This window comes from Anopheles merus, chromosome 3L (genome assembly GCF_017562075.2).
Source record: "Anopheles merus strain MAF chromosome 3L, AmerM5.1, whole genome shotgun sequence".
Classification (NCBI taxonomy): domain Eukaryota; kingdom Metazoa; phylum Arthropoda; class Insecta; order Diptera; family Culicidae; genus Anopheles; species Anopheles merus.
In genome coordinates, this window is record NC_054085.1 from 22,768,079 (window position 1) to 22,787,579 (window position 19,501).

At 44.1% G+C, this 19,501-nt stretch overlaps 1 protein-coding gene across 3 annotated transcripts in view; it reads left to right on the forward strand.

The window, feature by feature from the left end:
- LOC121599911 overlaps nt 1-19,501 on the forward strand; it is a 59,221-nt gene that overhangs the window by 25,545 nt on the left and 14,175 nt on the right. The window contains exon 3 of one of the 3 annotated variants that reach the window (XM_041928058.1): nt 9,607-9,925. The exons of 1 other annotated variant lie outside the window; for it this stretch is intronic. In XM_041928058.1, the coding sequence (XP_041783992.1) occupies nt 9,607-9,776 (170 nt within the window). In that variant the 3' untranslated portion in view covers nt 9,777-9,925. Of the gene's footprint in view, nt 1-9,606; nt 9,926-19,501 lie in introns of those variants that run through there. One more of the 3 variants, XM_041928060.1, reaches the window with a different exon arrangement.

Here is a 19,501-nt window from a genome sequence, read left to right on the forward strand (position 1 = left end):
AAGAAGGATGGTTTTATTTTGGTCGTTTGGGTGCGCATCTTCTTTATGGTTGACCGCTTTGCCGCGCTCGTTCGATTGATTTTGTCGTTTCGTCACGTGCAAAATGGTTTCGAGCATTTTTAGCGGGGGATGGAAGATGCTCGCAGATCGGGTTGTGCATTGTTAATGAATTTTACACCCAGTGGAGATCGCCTTGAGCTTTATGATGTTGATTTCACGGAAGCTTCTCTCGGGCTGATGGTGTAGGATTGTGAAGCACAGGTGTTGATGTGTGCAATGACCAGTTTGATGGGAAATAAAATTGGAAGTTGGAAACTCCGATGCAACTTTATTTTTAATAATCTAATTTATGTGACCAGGAAGCCAAAGGTCAAAGGGTCATCCATCAATTACGTAACACAAAAATGACAATTTATTACATCTTTCGCTATATGTTACTCTACAAATGGCTCTCTAAATGTTACTCTAAAAAATTATTTCAAAATTAAATTATGGAATACAAAAAAAATAATTAGAGGCTGGTTCTATTTTACCATTTTATTTGAATCTTCTTTGGTAAAACCTTGGTGCGTAAAGGTTTCTAATCCATTATTTTTCGTATGTAACAAATCGTAGCACAGCAATAGATTATCCCTCCCATCTGCGAGAGTTACGTAATTTATGGATAATCCTTAAGATGCCTAATGAGAGTTTATTTAAAACCAAAGTCCTCTTACATCGTGCCAATTAACACCAATATCAAAGATCTAGTTCCTGATCTAGTTGTGATGCACATCCATTTCAAATCAGGGTCAGGATCAAGGACATCAAAGAAAGCTAAATCCATTCAATTGCGCCTACAACTGACGCAATCATATAAAAAAAGACATGCAAATCGTGGCAGTTCTGGTGAAAATCCTCTGCATATACATGCTAAAAATATATTTCAACAACATTTTATTTCCGAAACACTAATACCGCAACTCCAGAAGGAAGCATGCATTATCCACTCACGATTGAGCTCCCGCCCCACGAACAGATGGTCGCGGCCGGCTGCTTTGAGCGACCAGCGATAATTGAATTGCACAAATATTTGCTTCTTCATTGACGCGCGGCACAGTACAGTACAGTTGGAGAAAATCAAACACTTCCACCCCGTGTTTGCATTGATTTACCCCAAACACCGCGTGAAGGGGGTGTGCTTTTCCTATTTCTGTGTACCCACAATGTGGAGTAGAGAGGTCCGGTTGGATGAGTGAAAACAGTCTTAGTTGGGTGTAGTTTTTTTATTGATTCGCAAAAATATATCCGTACCGCAGCGCGCACGGAGTGAGCATGTCTAAACGGCATTCGGCATCGATATTAGTTTCACTGTTTTTTAGCCGCATTCGAGAGCCGGTAATGCGCGCCCAGCAGTAGTGCAAATAACAGCAACCAGCCCGAGCTAGAAGAAATCAATGACTGCAGTGAGATTTCGGTTTCTTCTTCTATCGTTTTTTTCTATTACGCAAACCATTTATCGAATGGCGTGCAAAATCGGCGGCCGATTGTTTACCCATCTCGCGCACTGTACCTTCATGAGATCATGCGGTTGTTTTCTTTTGTTTGAATGTCCGTTGCGCAAATCTGTTTGGATGATTTTTGCCGTTTTGGAAGCTGGCTTGAACGTTGTGGGTAATGAATGGAATTCCAAGAAACTCGTGACCATTATGGTCTATGGCATTAAAAATAGCAAAGGATGAGCTTGGGGGGTAGTCAAGCAGGTAAGAGCGTGTACATTAAAATATGACATTGCAGGTTTGGAGACGTTTAGTGCAAACAACAAGGGGATGTCTTCACTACTTCTGGTCCAATGAAAAGAGCGGTGGTCTGTTCGTGTGCGCTTTTCAAATTTGCGCATGGTGTGTAATCAAAATAAATAGCACAGAAGGACAAATGTTCGCAAACTCACCAACTCCACCAGGTCAGCTCAAGCATTCGCCAAATCTTCTGCTCAAAGCGTTGGTTGGTGTGCTGCGGAACTGCGAAAAACAGCTACTACTTTTGGTGGCTTGCTTGTTAGCACCTCCGGCACATAAATCGAAATGAAGCTGTCACACGCAGTCACCCCCGTACTTGGCAGCATTTGCATTTTGTCAACTTGGCTTGTTGGGGGACTCCGTGTTGGATGAGCTTAAGTACTTCCAGCTGGTGTGTGCTGAATGGTCGGTTTTTGTGTTTCGCAGTGTTGACGTGCATGAGTGTGTTTTTTCAGCCGTTGATGTAGTATGTGGTGCGCTGTATCATCATGCGGTTGTTGTTTATTGTTGATTTTAAATAAAAACATTTCTTGCCTACCATGAGTCACAAGTTTGATTCTGGTCTTTTTGAAGTTGAATTCTGCTGCACGCATGGTCACAAATTGATAGCATTAGAAGCTGAATTATATCTTTCGGGCGAGAGTTCAAGCTGTGTGTCGCTGTATGAAATTCACTGTCGGAAGTCTTTGAGCTCGTTCATCAATGTCAATTTTCGGTTAGCGAGATTAGATTGAATAAAGAAAGCGACAGCGGCGACCATTGTTGAAGCTAGTCTAATTGCGGTCTGCATTTTTGTTTTGTTTTTTGGGCTTCGGTAAATTGAATCTGAAGGGCATTGTTAAATTTTGTGTGCGCTCCTTTTTCGACTCACCGGTTAGTAATGTTCCTGCTTGGTCTACCTATCCAGACACAGATTTTGAAGAATTTTGTTGTGGTGAAGTACGCCTTCTGATATCAGGTTCCAGGGTGTTTTAAAATAGATTTTAATTATATGTGATGTGCTGCCTTAATGCACGGATGTGTCTCGCTCATTCAACACTGCCTTCTATACAATGCGAACGCATGCCATTAGGTTCAGTGTGCATAAGAGGACCGAAAAGGTGTACGGTTTTGCTCGTCTGCTGCCAGGGCATATCCCATGCAAAAGCACCAGTAAAGCCGGGATTTTGAAGATTCCTAACTCACCGCCATACATAACAGGCGACGAGATCCGATATACGCCGAGCGTAGTTTTTCCACACTACGTGATGCAATTAAAATTAATTGAAAACTCCAATTTGTGGCCCCAACTGCGTAGCGGGCGCACAGTTGTCGTGTAATAGTTGTGAACATGATGCTCCATCATTAGTGACTCCATCGGGGAGTCGTACGCATGTGACGCAACGGATGCTGACTCTTTCGCTAGAGCGTACTTCAAGAAAGGGGCTTTTGTAAGAAAGAGAGTTTTCAACAACACTTTGCCAGATGTACCGGGCACTCCTTTTAAAGGAAGAATGTGTTGAAATTGGTACACACATACCGGAGAAGTTCGCTATCGTTAAGCGTGAAACTCCCCTCCCTCCAAAACAAGAGCTATCTCGTAGAAAGCACCGAAAGGCCCATTTCCAAATTGCAGTTAAATAGTTTTAGACTATGGTAGTGTCTTTCGCGCATATGCACTCCTCTGCCGCAGGGCACTAACTTTCCTCGCTTTTCGGCACGAAAATGGTACAAAACAGCGAAGTCTTTCATTCTCGTAACGTACCGGTAAAACACTGCATTTAAACTCCGAAGTGTGTAGCTGCTGCTAATCGACGAACCCTAAAATGGGCTTACATTAGGCAAGTTAGGGAGACTATTATGTGTGTGTTTCGAGATAGTTTGAGCCTTTCGTACATGTTCGACTATTCGCAACAGAAATAGCATCCAAATTGGGAGTGCGCTGTTTCGGAATGCTTCGGTTGCAGTTGTCTTGTTACAAGATTGCTTGGTCTGATGTCTGTAACCTTCGTTCCAGATAGAGTAGTGTAGTTGGAAAATGGAGTTCCACACACAGATGTGGAGCTGATAGAAAGGTGTGCATTTCGATGGCCGCTTTCGAATGCACTCATCACCTTTTGAATGCTATTGGAGCAGGATTGCACCACAACTCCCGTACCTTACGAAAGCCATACGAATTGAACTAGTGCAGGAATCTGCAAAACGCGCAAACCGAACCGAACACGGGGGTTTTCGTTGTGCAGCTGCAGTCCGAGATGACGCTCATCAAGTGTTCGCGCTCATGCCCGGAGTTCAAGTGGGCACTCGATGCACACGATCGGCGTCACCACGCTCACCAACCGCAAACTGCAAACGGCGGAAGCTGAACCGTGCAGAGTGCAGCAGCTGCATCCAACGCACTCTCGCTGTCTCGCTTCTCCCGTGTACTTAATGAAGGTGTTACGGTACCGTCTCAAGATATCTTACACATGGTTGAGTTTTTTTTGTTGTTGTTGCTGTTGTTTTTGTCGGTCGCCAATGTCAGGAACAAGAATGCGGGCAAATGATGTTGCAAAAAGAGAAACGGGAAAACAGCGTAAGGAAGACGGAATTCAATTTTATTTATGAGACATTATGCTGCAAAGGCTTGAGTGCATTATGTTACCCAAAAGGTGTTCCGTTTCGTGTTTTCCTTTTACGGTGGAGCGATACCTAATTTATGGCAGTGCTCCAGAATACATCTTGTTTCTTCTTCTGTTTGTCGTTCAAACTCCTCGCCACATTGACCTTCGCATGCAGCAGGCAATTAAATGTAACACAATGCACACTCACATCAATACCAAAAATGGTGTAATGTGTTTACTAACGCAGGACGTCGCCCGATCGAAGAACGTAAAGTAAAAGTTCATAACTGTCATTTTGTCGTTCATTGCGAATGGAGGCCGCGCCTCACCTCATCTCACCTCAGCTCAAAGGTGAATAACGATTGTAAAACTCGCGTAGCAGTGCGGTGTTTATGTTTCAAATTGAAAATTCATATCTTCTCCCGCCAGACAGTACTTTTAAGGGTGACCAGAACAATAAACCATTTGATTAACGCTATCCAATAAGTCATCGCTGGAGCGGCTGGTTTCGTTCGTTTTCCTGTACAGCACGCATTCCGTACCCGCGGGGAAGCGCTTTAACTTTTTCCTTCACTCAGCTACACTTTGTCCCTCGTGCGTCGTTTCGATGTTTGAGTTTGGTTAAGGTCGTTACAAAAGAACCGGGAGGTGTCAAAAAGCAAACAAAGGAACTTCCAGCGTCATCAAATAAAACATCTCCCCGTCATGCTGTATTAGATCGGTTTTTACCGCTGCACAGGTAGGGTGAAAAGGATCCAATTTGCTTTCATCGAAATAATGTTAAGGTGTGCAGAAAAAAAGGGGGTTGAGTGTTTTTAGGTCGATTTCTTTGTGCCTGGGTGGCAATGGATTTCATACTTTTTTTTTGTAAAACGTAGGCAAGGGCTTTCGTCTGGTATAATCGACTTTTAAACGCTATCGATAAGCATATATTTTTGTATAATATTAAAACAAGATAAATTCCCTTTCAGCAAAGTATTATACAAATTCCACGATAGCCAAATGAATCATAAGCTCGCTAGAAATGTAAAAACTTTTAATTTATAATCCTTAAATTTAAACTTGAAGAGAAAAAACCTACTTGTTCTTTCGCTTATCGTACCACCCACCTTCGCGACAAAAATGTCAAAACAAATTGAAATTCAAATTGCCGTCCCGCGTGCAATGGTGTATAAACTGCTTCGGGTTGCTGTACCTTCTTTCGCGCCACGTGCGCCACATTATGGTATCGGGGGCTGACTTTTCACGATATCGTTGAAATCAGCACACCAATTCCCAGCGGCTGCCGGGTTTAGACGCTCCCCGTTGGCTTCGTTGCGGCCCTGTGACATCTTCCGCCACTTTCCCGAACGCGACCCTGCTGCTGCTGCTGCTCTCATTTTGTTTTCGTTCATTTTCAGTCCATGATTACCTGAGCAACGTCGAAGACAGCACGGCAGTTCACGTGTATGCCTTGTTTGTTTGTTTGTTTTCGGAGCGGTAAAGAAAACACGTTTCCGCTTTTGGTGGTGGCGGTATGGAAATGGCGTCACACGGTGTGGAGTGGCGCAAGGGGGAAGCAAAGAAAAACTTACCGAAGGAGTTTCGTTGTGACTTTGTGGGTATTCGGGTGTGTGTATGTGTGTGTTCAGGCCATACCTTTAGGGCATCAAAATCGAGTAGCGTAGGTGATATTAATTTACGGCCCTAAAGCCAATGTTTGCGAACGACCGACCTGCTAGGTTAGGTGTATTCTGTTCCCGCAAAATCCCGACTCGGTAGTACAGCACATGGCAAAGTTTGCGTGTGTGGTGCGCCTGGCTTACAGGAAGCTAATAAGTTTTCGTAACTTACTAAGACGCAAGATCCCGTAGTAGCTAATTTGGTTTGCTTTTTGGAGACTTTCGATATCTCGAACCTCTCCGGTGAGCTGGAACAAAATTGCTGTAGGTGGTACAATTATGTGCATCTTCCGCTTGGTGGGAGAAATCGTAATTGTTTATCCTTCTAGGAATAATATATTGCAAGGTTCGCAGTATAGAGCGTAATTGCGAGGTACTGTACTTAAATCTGCGATATTCACATTTAGTCTCTCTGTAAACCAGATTTCCCCAAAATATGAGACCTTGAAGATAAGCAAGCAAGAACTTTAGATGTATCAAATGCACGCAGTTCTGAGGTTATCATAATCAAATACAGTTATCAGGCTTATCTGAGGCACGTTATCTAATCTTAAACCTATCTCAAGTATGAGTGGTAACGCTGTATCTTTGCTTCGTCATGGCATGGAATTTTTCGGGAACCGTTTGACATGGCAACATAATCAACGTACATGCTCTCCATTATGCTCACAACGGCGTTACATCAATCATTTCCTGGTAATTTGTACTTCGCTTCCTATCCTTTCCCTTCGGTTACTTGAAGCCATATCCACAGAACGTCAGGGTGTTTTCCAGCGACCGTAAATTACTGTGACGGTTTGCAATGTTTTTCTTCAAATTTCCCCACAACGTTGAACCACCATTGCCAACCATTTCTCTCCATCAGACGGCACTGCAAGAATGCTGCGGCGCTGGCCTTCCCGATGCAGCGCGTGTATAATTTCCAATAAATTATCATCCCAATCGTCCATAAATTGCTAACTTATGATTGAAACACATAAATTGCACTCAATCGCACACACATCGCGCTCGCAAGATTTTATGTGGCGTGTGGTGCGGCTCAAGGCGGCTTGTTAAAAGCGCACTCATTGCCACGCTTGAAATTCCAGCACGAACTGAGAGAGGGCGGAGGACCACTAGAAGCGCCACAGATTGTCCGACAGAAAGTGGCGCTTTTCACGCCTTTTCGCTGGGACCGAAGATGCTGCGTGTCCGGGGTAGGAATCGTGAAATTATTAAGTCGATTCGCCGGTACGCTTTCCACGCCATGCTAGTGAAGCATTGTTTGAAGCACGGCACCTCCCACCGCTGGCCGCGTCGGTAGGGGCAACATAAAGCATGAATATCAGCAGCAGACACACAACCGGCCCACGGACAAGGGCAGCTTTGGGATGATCCGAGAAAATATGGCAGTGAATTATTATGGTCGATCGCTTCGCGGGCAGCCCTGGTGAGAACGTGGCCTGAACTCTGCTGTTGATGTGGAGAGCAATCCCCGAGCCAAGAGTGGTTTGAAGATGCAGGTTAAGTGTTCGGTATAGAGCAGAGTGTGCCCTTTAGGACGGACGGCTGTTGTGCTCATTTTTGGGTTGAACTAAAATGGTGCCGATTCTTGATTGCATTGTTGATGCTCTTTTTGTTGGGATGCAATGTATTCTTTGAGAAGAGATGTTGAATTGAGGAGGTGTTTTGTTATATTAATTACTATCGAAAAAGCTGTGCAATACATTTTCCAAACGAGTTGAAAGTAATTTGGCTTTGTGTAGAAGAAATTCTGAATCCTTAATTTGCAGTAAATATAGTTGCGACACTATAAATAACTACAAGCTAAACTTCCTACTACTATGTCAGGAAGTGGCATCCTTTTTGGATAAATTCAATAGGAATTTTCAATGTGACTATCCAAAGGGGATGCTATATCGCATAAAGCTCATATCCTGTTAGAATGTAAGAAGAAAATGTCCCAAAATTATAAGAACTCCTGAAAAACCATGCAATAACTGATCGAAACAATCTGGAGTTAAACGCAATTCATTACGTTATTCATTACAAATTTGTTTTGCCGTATTTTTTTAAACTCCACTGCTTGTTTCGTGCATCAACATGTGAACAAAGAGGTATCATTTTCTGCATCGAAATCCCTTGACAATCGTTTTAAACCAACCGAGCTCACGTCATGCTTGTTTTTTTGGGTTATGTTATGTTATTGTTAAAGTCCTGCTATCGTTGCTATCGCTCAACTTCACCTAGAGACAAAGAGATCCTATGATAGCAACATTCGTTTACCATCGCTTTTGCTACATTTAGCAACGAGCATCGAGAAAACATCATCCAATCATACAATTTCAATTCACCAGCGTATCCAGCTCCATCCAATCCATTACTATTTCCCTTCGTATCGCTCCCTGCATCCGTCCTCGCTATAAGCTGATATCCGTTTCGAGCGGATCTACAACAGACTTGGCATGTGCCATGTGCTAAAACAACCACGACAGCTGTATCCGCGAGTCTCTCTCCCGGCAGCAGCACCACTGTAAGAAGGATGCGTACAATTCCGGTAGTTCTTATCGTTGAGCTCTGTGCCTAATGGTGCTTTATCGGAATCGTTTGAATGTGGGAGCATCAGTACGATACGAAGAGTGAAGCAATTCGATTGAATTTGTATCGATTTATGGAACGGGAATGGTGTCCTTTTGCTGTGTGTATTTTTATTTCACGATGCACACGATTGGTGCTGGAACGACAAAAAAAAAACATATGCACCAAGCAGAAAAACACCAGTACAATCGTTTGTGTGTGCAACATGGTGCTGCAAAGTCGTATGCTGGAGCTGGGAAAAGTTCGTAGCAAAAATGGTCCTGTAAAAAAGGACGCACTAACATAAGCGGAGTGAGCTCGATGCTCCCGAGAAATTGGACATTGAAACAGCGGCCATATTTTGTCGGTAAAATATGATGTCAACCATAATTGAAAGTACGTGGCGGTAGACGCGCTGCTCGGTAGGGTATATCATGCGGCGTTTTTTTTTTGCTAGAAACCCTCGAAGAAAGCATAACGATGTACAAGAAGCCAAACGACACTTGCCGCGGTGGATTCTAGCCATAAATATTCATTTACGACAAATTTCATGAAACTTTAACTTGGTGCAATTGACGATGGCGCGCAAAGTGTGCTGAAAGTTTAGAGAGCAGAGGAACCAAAAAGTAAACCGCCCATAAAAAATTGGTCAATAGACAGTATTGCAGCAAAACAATAAATTTAACCTTTTTGTGGCATTGCGTATTTATGAAAAAGATATTCTCGTACTAATTTTATGTAAATTGACTATAAACCATTGATTTCATTACAGTTTTTTCCAACTGAAAAATGTACATTACGTCATTTCACAGCTTGATGAACGCCATTGCAAGCGATTGCCACAATCGCAGCGCAATTTAAATTGTGCTCAAATTTAAAACCAATTTTGAACACCCTTCCTCCGCAGCCTCTACACACAATCCAACCATTGATTTCGGTTTCGAAAATTATCTTCAAATTGTGTCACAATGAGCATGTAATGTTTACTAACTTCCTTCCTCCTGGCCTTTTCTCTTTCTTTCTTCACAGGTGAGTGCCATACCATACACACACGCCAGCAGTGCCCGGGAGAGATGATGAATTTGTTCTGCAGTGCCACGCAAAAAGTGGCCGAAAAAAAAGGAGCAACGCGCGTACAGTACCGTGCATTTGTACAAGCATTGTGTTCAGCTCCAGCAGGTTCAGCAGACACTCGGTAGCCAAATCTGACGGTTCATCCAACCGGTAACCGAAATAATCGCTTTGTCCTTAGTGCCGTACCCGGTTGGTGGGTAATTTTGTCCCCGCGCGCAATTTTCCTACTCCCGCATGTATGTGCGGGAGGTGTGTTGCGCTTTTTTAACATGTTTCAAATAAAGAGTTTGCTTGTATTTTTTGGTAAAATGATGCGGGAATAGTTTTCGCGTATGTAGTGAGGAACAATAAGGTATTGTTGTTAAAAAATGAGTTCTCTTGCTTTTATCCACTTTTAACTTGCTTTTATCCACTAGCTCCAATGCGTTGGGTAAAGCCTGTACTTCGTTTGATAACATACAAATAATGGTCATCTATTGTGTAATACTCAATTGAAGGCTGTTCTTAATGTTGGTAGAACATTATAATCATACGGAAATTGATCTTCATGCACACCGTAATAAATTTCCCATTCACGTTTGATTGAAAGTATCAGTAAAGCAGGCAAAAACATTAATCATGTTGTAGCAATGCCTTGCGACAAAGGAAGGGAGTGTTCTCTGTTTGCATTCCCATTCTGAAGATCTACCACCAAAGATGGGCTACCCCGTTGCAAGAAATGCAAGACGCGAAGAATGCATGGGACAGTTTAATGGAAATGATGGAATGATGTACGTACATATTTTACATAATCATGTCGTTGGTAATGCTGATGTACTTGAGCATTCGAGAGTCACCACGCTACCAGACGTACTCGGGAATGGAGGCTCGTTTGCATTTGACTAGCCTGCATCATCCAGGCTGGAAATCAAGGGTGTGGAGTTCGGTTGACGGTCATTGTCAGTCAGTCAGCCAGTCATCGCCTCCCTCCGCCCGTCTGTGGCATAGAATGTCACACCGCAATTCCGAGGCTTAGACTGTCCGAGACCTTTTTGCCCGTGACCGGTGTGGTGGGTTATTGAGTGCGTGTTTCACTGGGCATTCCCGGTGCTACTACCACCGTCAACGAGGGGAGCGTTTGCTGTGATTGTTGGGGAGCACGTTTTAAAGTAGGGGAGTACTGCTGCCCATTGTTGTACGGCTTCCAAAGCTGCTGCTATGGCGGGAATAGTCGTTGAAGCTGAGAGTGTCTTTTGGACTATTTTTCAGGTTTTACAGTCATTATCACTGAGGGGGTACTATTTTAGAATTTCCCACTGGGAAATACAATGTCCATTGACTACCTGGGGTCGTGATGGCCTCGAAAACTGGCATTGGATACTGGTATACAATAACTGTACGAAGTTTTCCAGTTGTTTTTGGTTTTAGAAACTTTCTTTGAGAATCTAGACTTGAGTGGAATTAACAAATCCAAAAATTGGGTTTAAATAACTTTCTGAAAAACATGTGCTCTAAGGATCTAATAGCCAACATCTAAAACTTGAAAAGTATGGAATAAACTAGATGGCGTAAGCCTGTTTTTTTTTCACTTTTTATTGATTGTTCACCTCTCAAAAACTGTGGTAATTCAATATTTTGAAGCTTTTGGATTCCTAATTTATTGAGGTTTTTTTTTTCTAAATAACAAATGATTTCACGTCTGGTCTCCAATTAATATAGAGTTCAACGAAAGACCACGAACAAAAGGTGTGTGATGCTGTTAGGTGTCACTCATAGCGAACTACTGAGCTCATTGGCTATTTCCATCGAGTTGTTTGACGCAGAAAGTCACGTATCCAGCTGGGAGTTTTCGTTCATTCAACGACCCGCTGGTTCAGGAAATAGCGCTTAGCTGGAATCTAAGTGGGTTAATAGTTGTACCTTCCGGAGAACTCTCCAAGCCAATCTAGATGTTCGATTTGCTCTGGGAAGGCGCAAAAGATGCTTGATAAATCTCCTGTTCGGTAGTTTGTTTGGTGCTATTTTTGGAGCAGCGTGTGTTTACTGTGCGGTTTAAATTACTTCTACCTACGGGATTCGTTTGTTCGGCGGTGGGTTGGTTTGCTGCTGCTGCTGCTTACTGCTCACTGTAGGTGGTTTAATTGCTCTCATAACTTTGCAGCAACGAATTAAATGACACCTTGCATAAGTTAAGTACGTCATCTTTATGACTTTTTTTGATGGTTTAAGATGTTAATAAAGAGCTAGACTTGATAAGGCACGTATCCTTCACACTGTACTAGTTGTTAGTAGGGAGAGGGGCGTTTAATGTCACTCTTATCAGTTTATTTTAAACTGCTCGTATCTTGTCGAAAAGTGACACCGGTACGACGTTTACGACTCGAGACCTGCTTAAAAAGGCATCGCAGACCTCCTGTTAATGTATGGCATGTGAGACTACAAAACGGGAGGGCTCGTAAAATATGAAGCAACGACGGCTTGTGTATTTTCCCATGCCCCAACCGTATTGATTTTCCAACAACGCACTGATTTTATCTTGTCGGTGAGTTTTAGCGGTACATTTTTTTGCGAGAACAGAAAAGGCAAGCCCCCACCTGAACCATTCCTTCCGTACCCTAGCCGTCCTGTAACCTTTCAAATTATGCATCGTTGTGGGATTTAATGGGGTGTGTTATGCCGCGAGCAGTGTAATGTAATTGTAACGACCATATAACATAGCGTTGGTGAAACCCACAAAAAAGTACACAAACGCACACAGCCATTTATCTTCCATTCCCTGGTGGGCGATTGAATGAGTGTCCTTTGGAGAGAAACTCCCACGCAAGGCTCATTATTGGCCGTTGCATCTCTCACCATTTGCTCGTGAGATTTTCCCCGCCAAAGCAACAGGCGGTAGCATCCGCCAAGCATTGAGATACCCGGTGTCAGTGAGAAGACAGACGAGCACGAGGCGTGGATATTAAATTGGCTGTAATAAGAATTAATTTACCTAGTGTCATTACTATGTTTGCTAAATCCTCCTCCTCTAATAGGAACTTTCGCTTTTTTATACTCGCTTACAATTAATTTCATCAAGCTACTGCGGTGAAAGATCCGTGTAACCGGTTGTCACACCGGGTTGAAACATCCTGCCTAGATCTCGCGTAATAATAATGACCGCAGTGGTCCCTAGCGAGTAGCACAATTTCTTGGCTGACCCGGTGTTTACAGAGCGTCGGTCGGCAGGTTGAGTTTGTTTTTATTTTCAAAACACTCTCCAGACCGGTTTCCTAGGCAGAGGGAACGGTATCTGGATGTTATGGTACTGACAAATATTCCGGCGAGCGCCGGTACGATTCAACCGGAGCTCGTCAGTGCGCAGAAGCGCTCGCTAGGTCTGCAACTGCCGGATGCAACCGAGGCGTGGGGTAATTTTCTTAAAAGCAGATCTCATCGGGTTGGGAAGAATGTGGCATAATTGAGCGAACAGGGAGAGAGAGAGAGAGTGGTCTTATCAATGTGCCGGCACACTCACAGAACCGGCCTTCTAGATTGGTCTTTTCAGCAAACACTAGGGATTCCTAGGGCAATACGAGCAATATTGAATATACGGAGGAGTACCGAGGGTCCAAGGAGAAAGTGAGCGAAAGTTATACAACTTTTATGTTGTGCGTGTTTTTTTTTTTTGCTTCAATTTTGCAGAAAACCGATGAAAAGGTCATTATCGGTGTCGTTCTATTGCTTTCGTTGAAGCTACAAAAAGGATGTGCGGCCGAGCATGGAAAACTCTCCACCTCTTTATGAATACAATCTCCGGCGAGGATGGAGTTCATATGGAGGGCGAAAAGGGTTTAATATCATATTTTTATACTTTTGATACGACCTTTCCGGTACAGATGAATGATGCTCAACTTTTCCCGTCATCAACCTCAATGAAAGGATACAATCTCTTGTCCGAGAGGGACTTTCATGGACCCTTCATTTATTTTGAAGGATAATATCTAATTCCACTTGAAATGCTCATTTATATTTCATCTATCATATTCTGCGTTCTGTAAAGTAGTGCTTCTCAGGAAAAAAGCAGTAAATTAATGAAGAGTACGGTAACGGCTGCAAAGTGACTTCAACATACCAAACATACTGCCGTAAACCTACGAGGAAAGTCATTTGGATCATTGTTTCAATATAGTAGCATAAACGTTTTGGTTCATCCGCAGAAACGGGTCTGGTTTTTTCTTCTGAAATGAATGTAGTAAACGCCACTAAACGGTTCCGTTGTCGCTCAATCTGCAATGGTCCAAGGTATTTGCACCTCACTCCAGCATAATGCACGTGACAGTTTCACAAATGTCTGTACAAATAGAAGTTCTGCTGAAACAGAAGTTTTTTTGTTTGTTACTTCCACCACTTACTTTCGCCTAGACTACCCTTGCGACTTGTGGAATCGGAAGGTGAAACTTGGAAGCGTGTAATCGGAAGCGATTACAGCTCGTCGTCTGCTGGTGACGGAAGTCAATTCCGAGCACTTTTCTTTCGTGTTCCGCTTTTCTTGGATTCGGCTATGCAAAGATGTAATAATGGTACAGCTTCCTCCGGAGACGTTCCAGGTGGTTGCAGAAAGAGGGACTTTTTCTTCTTCGTTTCGAGCAAAATAGTGGCACCGTGTGAGATTTTTCTAGATCTGTTGTCAAACAAAAAAAAAACGCAAAAATAATCCACCCTAAAACGACCAACTTTTTTTTCGGGAGGACGTTGAGCAAGTTTTGCAATAAAGTACAAGTTACGTCTGATGGAATGGTGTAATGTTACGCGAATGTAGCGGAATAAGTAGATTTGTGGGACGTCACAAAACTAGGTTCCAGCGGGCGGAAGTCATACAGAAGTTACAGCAGCAATCTGTTTTAGTTGATTTGATTTGGCAATGTTTAGTAGATTGGTTTGGTTTGGGGAAGGAGAATTTATGGCAAAGATTTATCCAGTACCGCGAACTGCTAGTACATCCGCAATGCTTTGTGAAGCAGTCGACAGTAGTATAAGGCTGCGTCCCGTGTTGGTAGCTGCTGCTAGACTCGGTTGGGACACAGTCGGTCGGTCAGCTAGTTCACCTTGCAGTTGCAGAGCATAGTGACACAATATCTAGGTTAGTACAACAATATATACCCGCATCGCACGAACCGAAGCGAGAAGGGCGAGCGGCGTCGGATATGGCGCAGACAATCGATTGTGTGGGGATTGGGCGCTGCTGGAGGAAAAGGAATGAAAGTGGAAGGGTTCCAGTAAACAGTGGAACTTTCATACACAAATCTACACACGCAGTCCGATCGTGCGGTGTGGCCGCACCGAGCTAAAGTAGATCGATGCAATCGACCCGCCAAGAGGAGAGCAAGCGAGGGAACGGAGTACGCTTATTTCGTATTTTTTCTTCTTTCCTGTCCCTCCCAGGAAGTGACATAGTTAGAGTTCGTAGCTGCCTGCGAGAACAGCGGGCAAAGTAGGCTGACGTTCTACGAGGCCTAGATGAAGGGGGTCAGCTACAGCAGCTACGCGAGCCATGCTGCCGCCACCATCCCCGCCGGGTTATGTACGTGATCCGAAATCCTGTGGCCTGTGCCAAATTGGGTGATGCGAGAGAAATGCGAGAGCTTGCGAACTGGCACAACCTGGGAGAGAATTATGAAGGCCCTCCAGTCTGGCGGGTAGATGATGGTGTGGCGGGCAAATGCACCACTTTTTTTATTGTCCGCCAATGCACGAGGCCTATCTGTGTGGGGAGGAAGCGAACAGTGAGAGTGAGAGAGAGAGAGGGATAGGGAGTGGAAATAAAAGTTCTACGAATTGCAGATTGGAGGACGACAGTTTGTGGTTCGGTGACAGCTGCGTTGCCAGTAGTAAGCAAGTGTCCGCAAGTGACTGTGCAACCCGTCTCGGAAGGGTATTAATGCCAATAGTTTGGAAACGGTGATGATGTAAAGGTTCCGGTTGATGTTGGTGTTAATTCTGGATAGAGTCGCAGTTCGTTGTGCATGAATTATGAGCCACTAATAAACCATACCTTTCAGTGAGAGTTTTGCTTGTCTGCTAAGTGTGACGCGTTCCGTTCCGTTCCGTACCATCCCACGTGTGCCGTGATCGAAGCATCGTTTGATTGGAAGCGTACAGCAAGCGTGGTGTGGAGTTGAGTAAAAATCAATTAGTGAAACTTCTGTCTGCGGAACGACAGGTTATGTGGGGATGGCTGTATTTGGTTCGACACGGGTTTTACTCACGAGAAAGTAAGTGACCGGGCGTAAGTGTGTGTGTGTGTGCTGTGGACATGGCGGTGCGCACTATGTTTGCTTGGTGACCACCGCTGGGCTATTGAACCCACGGACCTCAACCGGAGATGAAACTAGTCATTGCCAATCCTGTGGATCCGGTCTGAGGATAGAAACACTTACACATACACACAGACTCCGCCATCCCATTGACGAAGTTGACAGTGCACACTCCCACTCGGCCGTTGAAGTTGAAGCTTTTTTGTCCACTCTCGGCCGGCAGCTTCAGGCCTTTGGGCGTTCATCGGCGTGATTAGTTTTCCGATCGCCCTCGGATGCTGTTGCTCGGTCCGTCGTCGAGCTGGGGACAATTTTTCGGTGCGGGGTTCTTTGGGGTGTGTCCGTCGCCAGAGTTCTGTGCCAGGGAGTGATATTAAAAAGTAATGAAAACGCCGAATCGATATTGCGCTGTCGATAAAATCTCCGGCTAGTTGCCTGCGGACTTAATCGCTCTACGGCATCGCCTGGATGGACCGTGTGTGAGTGTTTGCGGAACGACAACTACGGCGTGTGCGTGTTAGAGATTAAAAGGTACTTAAATGGAGAGGAAAGACAACAGCAAAAAAGCTGAACTGCTAGAATGTATGTAAACATAGTGATGGGGTTTGATTGAGACAAGCTGAAGTGACACTCCCAACCGGCTCCCAACTGCTCGGGGTGTGGACCCGCATCTACTAATCTATCCTGGTGGCGTGAATTAAAAGTGGCGGTGGTGAAGAGAGAAAGACAACACCATCGATGATGTTACCGGAACGGCACCGATGTCGTTGCAGGTAGGTTGCTGCGGCCGGTGGTAGTGTGGCTAGCGTTTAAAGCGTGTTGAAATATTACCGAGCTAACCTTCATGGTCGGTTGGGAGTCATTAAAGTGCTGCTTCAGCTTATAAGCTGTTGATTTTATGGAGCTTTGTGCGCGATGGCAACAGTGACAGCAAGACAATCGCACTCGTCCGGGCGGCGGGTTTCAGGAAGATCAATATAAATCATCGAAGACGGAAGACAAATTGTTAGAAGATTTGCAACTGCGGATCACAAGTTATCAAGTTAGATGAATAATGTAAACTGGGAACCGTTGGGAATGGTTGGACTGGTTAGAATAACTTGAATACTAACTTTCCTGCTTCATTGTTTTAGCTCTTGCTTTCCGGTTAAAGGCTGCAGAATTGTGTTTTTACATTAAACCTGAAGTAGCATGTATGAATGAAAATTGCATAATTAGCTAAGTATATTTTTCCACTCAACAGCAATCAGCGACAAGCATCAACAGCGTTTCTGAATATCTTTCCTGGCAAATTTGAATGCATTTGTATATATATATGCCCAACGTGGAACGATGCTACAATTCTTCTTCTATACGCTTCCTGCATACGAATGTTTCTTGTTGCACATTCCTCTTCAATTGCATCCTTCCTGCATATCTTGTGGGGGTGCTTTTTTGTACTTTTATTTGTTCACCCGTCTGCTCGACGGCTCCCTCCCGAGGGTTGCGAGCGTTGGGGGTGAGAATAAAAAGAATCTCGTTTACTGTAAACGTTCTTTGCTGGGTGAGCGTTTTTTTACGATTCGGAAGAGCTTACTCAAAGCATGTAGTATGTAAAATCTCGTACACGATCTTACCTCCCAGCCCATTTCTTTTCATTTTTTGAATCGGTTTTGTTGTTGCTTTCATTGCACCATATACATCAGCAAAAAAAGGGAAGAATTTTGTTTGCTTTGGCTGTATTCTTTATTTAATTTTAAATGCTTTCTGATGTACAGTATACCGCTTCTGGGCGACTTCATGGGCCACTTGGGCAAATTAGTGAAAATTAATGTTGCCAACTGCTGACGACGAAACGCTCCACGCGTCTAGACACACGTGCACTCCTGACACAGCCCATAACCGTGCCGGCCTAGGAACTCTTCCCATTCCTGTAAGCTCTTTTCGGGCTGTTTATTACATGAAGAGAAAAAATGAGCTCATAAAGCAGCGGTGAGTTGTCGCAAACCAAAGCACCGCGACCAAGATTCTCTAGCTGTTTTGCGCTCTCAGTCACACCGGGGACGTTTTTTCTACGTTTGGAGGGGCCTTTGATAGAGTGTTTTAGATGAGAAATTATACGTAATTATTTCATCACAGGGCCGAGCCTACCACACTCTCCCCCATTCTGTTCGTGTTCTGGCTGTGTCTGCGAGTAGCGGTCTCATTATTTAACCACCATAACAGAACCACAAGACACTCGACCTGGTTCGGAATAAAGAAAGGGGCAGGCTACGGGCGCTAAGCTGTTTCGCGCACGTTCGCTGCTGAATGGGCGAGGTTTGTTTTATTAATGAAGCAATTGCCGGGTGCGTATGTGTGTTTGGGTGTGTGTTTGTACTTGTTACGTGGTTTCTTTCGCGGTTCTTGTACCGTTCCAAACCACCAGTTGGTTCTTTCTTTGGCGCTTTCTAGTGGCTTTATGTTTATTGTGGGCGCTCGTCATCGCGATTAGAAGCGGGAATGAAGATTTAAAACACCGATGAACGAGAACACAGCAAACGCGTCCATGGTTCCAGGGGGGATAGAGGGAGACAGCTTTACAACGGGTTAATCATGGTGTGGAAGTTGACACATTTATCGTGTGTCACGATTTCCCCCCACAAACTGACGCTGACAGTGGATGATGTAGCTGTATGGAATTCTGGATGGCAAGAAAGCGGGATAGCTTTGCCTGTAGAGGAACTCGTCACGAATTTCTTGGTTTCTTTGGAGCATACTCAGGTTGCCTAGCTGTAGCAGTGCAAAAGCTTCCATAACCTTTATCTGATAGAGATATCAACAAAGTGTAAACAAACGTATTTATATTTGTTCAAGCTGTAAAGAATCTTGAAGTTGGTTCTAGCTAGAATGCAACATCACAAAATGTTATCTCTTGGCTAGAAAAATAAAACATACATACACATACACAGCAATATTAGCTATGCTTGTCGTTGACAAAGTCAACTGGTGTGAACATAACGATTCAGTCCACAACAGTGTCAATGCCCGCCAACTCCCCAGAGGTGCGAAGATGACATGATCGTCATGAGGCATGACTATAATTCTTCAACCAGGTAAAAATCCTATCATCGTATTTTTTATTACAATCTGAAAAAAGCAGGGGTTATTTAATTTTGTGGCTTATAATTCAATTAAAAAGCTGCACATCGACAGCTATCCTCGCCAGTATTGATCATAAATTAACCTGAGCTTTTCCCAGCCACCAACAGCACCGAACAGAAACGTACGTTAACGTTAAATTGTACACTTGCACCCACGGATACGTTGCACAGCTAAGAGCCAGAGATAACTTTCAGTCGTACGCCGCAGATAGCAGCTTCGTCCACCGACCACGCCTTGTTAGCGTTATCAGGGCAGATCTCGTACAGCATATTGTATGTTTAGGCAGCTCAATTTCCTCACTATCTCACTTACCGCTCCGGCAGTCGTGTACGTTCCGCACCGTTACGTGCCTTACCCGTGGATGTCATCCGAAGGAGAACATCGGAAATACGGTTAACTCACCGATAACGACCTCCAGAAAAGCGCCATCGTCATCCTCCCGAGAAAGTGCCAGA